This window comes from Perca fluviatilis, chromosome 14, assembly GCF_010015445.1.
Source record: "Perca fluviatilis chromosome 14, GENO_Pfluv_1.0, whole genome shotgun sequence".
NCBI classification, from domain to species: Eukaryota; Metazoa; Chordata; class Actinopteri; order Perciformes; family Percidae; genus Perca; species Perca fluviatilis.
Genome location: NC_053125.1, coordinates 11,691,869 through 11,699,585, shown reverse-complemented (window position 1 = coordinate 11,699,585; position 7,717 = coordinate 11,691,869). Strand labels below are relative to the sequence as shown.

At 41.1% G+C, this 7,717-nt stretch overlaps 1 protein-coding gene across 2 annotated transcripts in view; it reads right to left on the bottom strand.

Annotated features, from left to right (window-relative positions):
- Positions 1 to 6,983: 6,983 nt before the first annotated feature.
- The window catches only part of LOC120573489 (pyruvate carboxylase, mitochondrial-like), a 156,925-nt gene continuing 156,191 nt past the window's right edge, over positions 6,984 to 7,717 (bottom strand). For both annotated transcript variants that reach the window (XM_039823244.1, XM_039823245.1), the window contains exon 12: positions 6,984 to 7,373. In XM_039823244.1, coding sequence (XP_039679178.1) covers positions 6,999 to 7,373 — 375 coding nt within the window. In that variant the 3' untranslated portion in view covers positions 6,984 to 6,998. The remainder of the gene's footprint in view (positions 7,374 to 7,717) is intronic.

Genomic DNA, 7,717 nt, shown 5'->3' with positions numbered 1-7,717 from the left:
CTGAATATAGATTTGTATATATTTAGTAAAAAGCAGTGTAAAAGAACAATGAGAACATTTTCCTTAATTAAAATAACTCCCCTCTGGTCAAAGCCACTGTCAACCCTTGAATTATCATGTCAGACAGAAGCGCCAAGGCAAAAAATAAAGATCTTACTCTTTCGTTGAAATGAAGGACAAGTGTGTGGAGATCTTAAGTTGGAAACTAGCCTGTGATCTGGCAGGCTATCACGAAGCGAAACATTGCAGATTCCTCCCTAGATGGGAATCATCACCCACTCAAAACACACACACACACACACACACACACACACACACACACACACACACACACACACACACACACACACACACACACACACACACACACACACACACTCTCCCTCCAGGTCACATCAAATTCTCACTCTTACAGATTAGGTTAAGAGATGAACAGCAATGAAACCACAATGCCGAAAGCAAAGCCTGCGGTGTCGCAAAAATGACTTCTTAAGAAACAAATTCTGAAGAGTCTCACATACACACAGTTACAAACCCACATATCCAAATATCTCAGGTTGTTGATGTCTCCACCAAACGGGACTGAATATTGAGCCTGGTAGTGCCATGAGGAAATGTGTCTAGATAGAAGCTGCCACCATATCTTCATTTCTGATTTCTTTCATGTTGTCTCTCTCTTTTGCCATCCCTTTCTGTTGGGGAACTTTAATTTGTCTCTCTCTATCTTTGCTTAACCCTCTGACAGACCGACATACAGAGAGAGAGAGATAAATGGAGAGAGAAAAATAGAGAGCGAGAGATATCCAGGAGATCAACATAAACCATCTGATGTTCTGCAGCAGGAGAGTATGCCTGCTCCTGAGCTCATATGTAATTCAGTCATTAGTGGGTTTCACATGACAAACCATCAACCTGTGTGATGAGCAATCTGCCCAGGACAGATGGTCCCATACTTGCGTTGACATGAAGCACTTGTACAATTTAGTGTGAAGGGGATAGAAGGGGGGGGATACGTCCGTGATTTTAGACCAAGGTAGACAAAAGCAGCCTTCCAACAACTGTCAATATTGTCCATTGAAATGACAATGGTTGCTGGAATATTTTATCAGGTCCAGCTAGCTAGTTAATCAAGCTGATGTTAGCTCCATGAGTTAGTTAAAAACTGTCCGTGTGTCTTAAACACGCACATGATGGCTACATACATGATATGAGGCTAAAGCTGCGTAACGTTCTGTTACTACAGTAGGCAGTAAGCTAGCAGGGCATGCCAACGGTTGCAGCTTTTGTTTGAGCACACAAACACTGTTCAATTAACGTCTTACACTTTTTTGAAAATTATGAAAAGAAACATTTAGACACCACTGTTCAATCTTTAAATGTTGACTATGGCTCTTTTTACAGCCAGATAAACAAAATATGTATTAATTTAATGATTAAATAAGGTAGTGTCCCCAAACTTACCTCAATTATAACTTGTCTCCTGCTAGTTGTACTACAGCACTTACTTTAAAAAATAAGTTAAATTAATAAATATTTTTGTTGTATCTCTTTTCGGTGTTGTAATTTGTAGACGTCCCTAAGCACTCGTCTTACTGCCGGTAGCAGCAGCAGCAGCAGCAGCAGAGAGCAGAAGCCAGCAGGCAAGTGTTATTTAAAATAAACTCTTTCCAATCCATCGTTTTATGAGTGCATAACCTATTTGTACTGCTGTAGACATTTGATATCATTTCGGGCATTATTAGTGGGGTCATTTATGAGATACACAGTTTGATCCATTAGCACCTGCACAAAGCTATTCAGCTGATCACGCTAACTCGCCCAATGTTAGACCCAGCTGAAAAAAGCTTCTGGAGGGTTGTTTGGCTTGAGGTCGTGGTGCAAAGGACCCTAGGGTGAAATTACTCCGAACCATTACTTTAATGTTGTTGAGGACACGTATTTTTTTGTAATTCTCTATAAAGAATGGTCGCACAGATTCAATCTTCAACAAGTCTTCTAAATTGAACCAGCAATGTGCATTTCAGACACAAACAACAGCCACAGGTGAACTGGCCTCAATGGGCTGGACTACCTTGCTTGTCGTTTTATGTTACACTCTCTCCATCTTTATTGCCCTTTTGCTGTTTTCCCCCCTGCTCCTCTATCCATCTATATTTACGCTCCTGCCACATGTCCTGTCGCTTTCCTGTCCATCACTCTCCCCCTCTACTCTCCCTCGTGCTCTCTTTTAGCTGCTGGATGCGTGACATTTTACTGCTTAACACACATGGCTCATCCTTTTGCGCAAACGCACTCACAAATGTGTGCACACACAGAAATGCTGATTGACACACACGCACATGCACACAGGAGCAGGAGATAAACAGAGCTTTCTGAAATGCCAAACATAATTCCACACAACAGAGGAGAACAACATGTTGTCAAGTGTCAACCAAGAAACTCAAACTTTGGTTGGCGCATTCTGCTTTTCACTGGAATTTAAAGGTTATACTATTCTTAAGTTGCTGAGGAACTAGGGTGACTATAGGAGCCACCAAATCAAAGAATGACCTGAAAAAGTGTGTAGTCTATCTCAGATTGATCTGAGCCACATTCTTTTTCACTAGGGGGAAAAAAACGTGGAGTTATGGGGATGTCGGACTTCAGTATTATATCCCTGTGCGCCGACATAAGAATTAAAAGGCCTTGGATCTTGTCAACACTGATGCTATTGCTGTGCTGGAACACTACCTTTAGAAGCCACTGTCCAAGGCCACCACCCACAAACACACAAGAAAACTTTGGACCACAATTCTTGTTCTACACATTTTCTTTTGTCACTCTTGACACAAATGAGAGTGTACACTTGGCACAGACATGGAACACACTTGGTTCTCACAACTCAATTTAGCCTGTGTATGCTGATACACAAGATATCAGCTGAATGAAATTAATTAGCTTCTAGGACAGATAACAGTGTGGGACTGAGTCACTGAATGACGTAGGGTGCCCAAGTCAAAATGACATTACATCTCAGACTATTGACATTGGGCAAAACGTGTTTAAGAGCAACAAATAACAAAATACATCCAGTAGTGGGCGAGATATTCAGTTATATTCTGTAGTACACATTCCAGGTTCCCAGGAACCAAAGCCCATCTGTTTTTCACTGTAGAAATCTCATCAGTGACAGACTTAAACTTGTGATGCCAGGTGGGTGCAGTTAGCTGGTAATACAAAAAACCTGAGTTCCTAATTTGTGACATCAAACATGCATGGAATCATCCATTGCCAGCGTGGGGGAAAAAAAACTGTTTGGGTTTTTTTTCACCATTATAAACCTGCACCTGGTGATTGGTCCATCGAGGAAGACTGGGGCTCAAACATTTCTTGCAAGGACAATAAATTATGATGATCCTGTAGTTAGTAGTAGTACAATAACTCAAACTTAAAAACACTTGGGAAATGATGGACTGTGTCTTAATCTGGGATGCAAAAAAGTCTACATCAAAGTGGAGAAAAAAACCTCTCTGTGCATACTTTGATGAGAACGTCATAGTCTGCGAGACAATTTGTTGGCATGGACACAAACACATACATTTTTTAACTCCAGGACATAATACCCAAGCAGCCAACTCCGAGCAACAGGCAGACTATAAATTTGATGGTGTCAGAATAAAAGAAAACGCAGCCAGGTGTGCTCAAATTTCAGGTCTTTGAAAAGAACTGCCATTGTTTCAGTCTGCCACCAGCAGAAACATGTTTAATTCCAGACCTTGTAACAGTTATCCAGTGTTCTTTGCATCACAATCTGATCCAATGTCAATGCAGTACCAATGTTTATTACAGTAGCTTGTCTGGGGCACACACTGTCTTCATTGGCAATTCTGTTTTTACACTAAAACTATTTTTTGTCATACAAAATTAGTTCAATTGCAGTCCTTTCGCCGATGTCCGTTTCTTTCCGCTTTCTTTGTGTTGGAATTTTAAACTCTGGTGGATTTATGAGGACTATAGTTAACTGCTCCTCAGATCTCTGCAGGGTAAATCCAGACAGCTAGCTAGACTATCTGTCCAATCTGAAACAAAAACAACTTTTGAACGTACACGTTTCTCCAAAACAAGTTCCTTCCCAAGGCTATTTTGCAGAGGCTTCGTGCAGAGCTTAGCACCACCCATGACAATTGTGATTGGTTTAAAGAAATGCCAATAAACCAGAGAACATTTTCTCCCATCCCAGACTGCTGTGAGCCAGCTCCTCTTCTGCAGCGCTGTGGAGGAAGGTCTGGCAATGCGAGACTAGTTCAATTGTAGCCACAGTAGGAAAGGTACATTAGGTCCTTGTGTGTTTACATAACCCACATCGGCGAGGACAAAGGACAGTTCATCAAGTCTTGGCTAAGATCAAACACTTTCTCACGCTATCAGAAGGGAACATCAATCTATTGAATCTGTGTTGGTGGTTGTAAAGTGCACTCCAAGTTAAATGACAAATTAGAGTTGAGAAGACCAATTTCACCTCAACATGACTAATTCAAACTAGACTGAGGAATTACTATGAGCCGAGTTGACAGAATTTCCAGTTCCACTGGCTACAGCAGTCCCTTTATTCTCATGGACCATCTCACTACAGGTACAAATTACAGCAAAGCAAATGTTAACAAAGTCGACCATCACTTGATTCATCAATCATAAACGTATACACCCCGATTATCTTCACATACTGTATCATAGCTGGTCAAAGCAGAGAAGTGAAGAAACGGTTAATGTTCTATGGGTGTGAAGTCACATAATTCACATTAACATTCATTTAGAGTCTAGTTGCTGCACAACAGAAGTAGGACATGACATGATTTTCTTTAAATCGTGATTTGCACCAAACAAAGAAGCATCAGACAGTTTAAAAAGTCATCAATGGCATTTCAGCCTTGAATGAGACTTTACTTGACTTAATGACTGGAATGTGTCTTTTCACTTAGCCCTACAAGACTGTTAGATGTATAAGAATGATGAATTTGCCTTTTCAGCTTAACAGCCCTTCTGCACAGAAAAATATTAGCAACTCTCAACTGTTTAGACGACATGTTTACCTTGATAATTGACTATGCTTGCTTCACCTTGACATGAAATGCTTCTCTCATCTACTGTTGAAGAGTTTTTTGTAGACATCTCTCATTCTTAAAGATCTTTGCTACCCAATTCCAGTTGTAGCTTGACAAAATCGCTTTCACATCAAGGTGCAGGGCAAAAAAAGGCACGTGTTATGAGCTCCCTGCATGTGTTACTTCACTGGCACATTATGGACAGTATATGGGATCTCTCGCTCTTTCCCGTCTAGCACAGCTTTATAACATGCCATCTGCCAAAGTAGAACTTCAAGTGGCAAAGATTCCTTCTCCACAGTGTTTTGATATAATGGTCATTAGGCTGACAAAGACAAAAATAGCACGGCTGATTTAACATTGTGTGCCACGTCATTATCATGCTTACAAGATGTTTTAAAACTACTGTAAAAGCACACAAAACCAAATAATCCAAGTGTGATCTTTGTACAGCACTGACAATGGGCAGATTTCTTTCTGTAGAATGGTACAATGCTTATGGTATAAATCAACTTGATGAGCCATTTTAGAAACAAAACATTGAAAATAAGCCCAATTCAAAGGGTGTTAGAGACGTGATATAATTGGCTTATACGACTGGTACATGATTAACCCATGCAGCTCATTTTTAATAACCACCTTCTCAGTCTATTAACAGTTGTTTTCTGACGCCGCTGCAGAGTCTGTCAACAGCCGTTTGCAACTGCTGATAAAACACTGACAGATTATGTTTTCAGTCTGAAAGCCAAGAAATAAAGAATATACTGAGCTTGTAATCAACTCGCATAGAGATGTAAGAAGTGTCCAAGAAGGCTGGAGCACCACTTCACAGTAACACTGCAGCTGATTCAGTTCATGGAGACCTTTGCAAGCTGTCCCTCTCTTCGCTGCATCACACCATTAACCACGCTAGACTGGCTTGAATAGTTTAAAGTGATGGTTCGGAGTAATTTCACCCTAGGGTCCTTTGCACCATGACCTCGAGCCAAACACTGAAACGTTTTTCTGGGTCTAACATTGGGGGGTTAGTATAGAGTGGTTATCAGCTGAATAGCTTAGTGTAGGGGCTAATGGACCGCATCTAAGTTCGAATGACCCCACTAAATATGCCCGAAATGATACCAAACGTCTACACTAGTACAAATAGGTTATGCTCTGCAGCGATGGATTGGAAAGTTTTAGGTACACCAGAAGTATATGTAAATAACACTTGCCTGCTGGCTTCTGCCCTCTGCGGTTGGTGTTGCTGCTAAGACGAAGTGCTTAGGGCGCCGCGCATTACAACACCGAAAAGAGATGCAACCAAAATATTTTTTTATTTAACTTTTTTAAAGTAAAGTGCTGTAGTATAACTAGCAGGAGACAAGTAATAATTGAGGTAAGTTTGGAGACATTACCTTATTTAATCATTAAATTAATAAATATTTTTGTTGTAACTCTTTTCGGTGTAGTAATTTGTAGACGGCCCTAAGCACTCGTCTAACTGCAGGCAGCAGCAGCAGCAACAGAGAGCTGAAGAGAGCAGGCAAGTGTTCTTCTTCAAACTTCTGGTGTACTTACAAACTTTCCAATCCATCGTTTTATGAATGCATAACCTATTTGTACTAGTGTAGAAGTTTGGTATCATTTCGGGCATTATTAGTGGGGTCATTTACGAGATACAAACGTGGGTCCATTAGCCCCTGCGCTAAGCTATTCAGCTGATAACGCTACTCTACGCTAACTCTCCCCATGTTAGACCCAGGTGAAAAAAAGCTTCTGGGGGACCCTAAGGTGAAATTACTCCAAACCATCACTTTAAGATGGGCTCTTATGAATCCATCCACAGCAGACCAATACAGAGAAATCATCAAATCTACATCTCTGATGTCAAAGTATCTTTCCTCATGTCAAACATTCTGGGCCTTTGACAATTGCCTATTTCCCAGCTTGACAACACAGCATTTTGACATTATCTACAGAGTGGTCCTCCCCCCACCCCCCATCAGCGAGGTCATCCTTTTCCCACCACATGGGAAACAATGAAAACATTAAATGCAAATAAAAGCAGGAAAAAGCTGCATGCAAAGCATCGGCTTTGTCAGAGCACACAGTGGCTGAATTTCCTACCTTGACCCCTCGCACTCTGAACTCGGCCAGGGCTCGGCTCATCTTGGAAGCTGCCGTCTGCAGGTCCTTTCCACTGGCGATGACTTTTACCAACAGGGAGTCGTAGTGGGGCGAAATGATCGCACCCTGGAAGGCCGAGGCGCTGTCTAGGCGGATGCCCATGCCTTCGCCGCTTCGGAAGACCTGGCAGGAACACAACAGAGGAGCAGAGAGTGAAGGACTTCATACACTATAACAGAAAAATTTATTTAACTGGGTTATTTTTGATTTGATGTGTTGCACATCTAAGATTGAGTTTAATATTCAAAATATTCTGAAGAGAAAGTCTGCAGTTTGCAATGAATAATTGCTCATTCACACCGAGTGAACATAATTTGGAGGCAGAGTTAAAAAATATATCAAGAATGTATACAGTATTCCTGTGGATTTTATTAAGGTGGATTATGCTGCAGTTGGCAAGAAAATACACTAGTACACAATTTGTCAATTTAAGATTTAGGGCCTAATTTACTAACACTAGCGCAGTT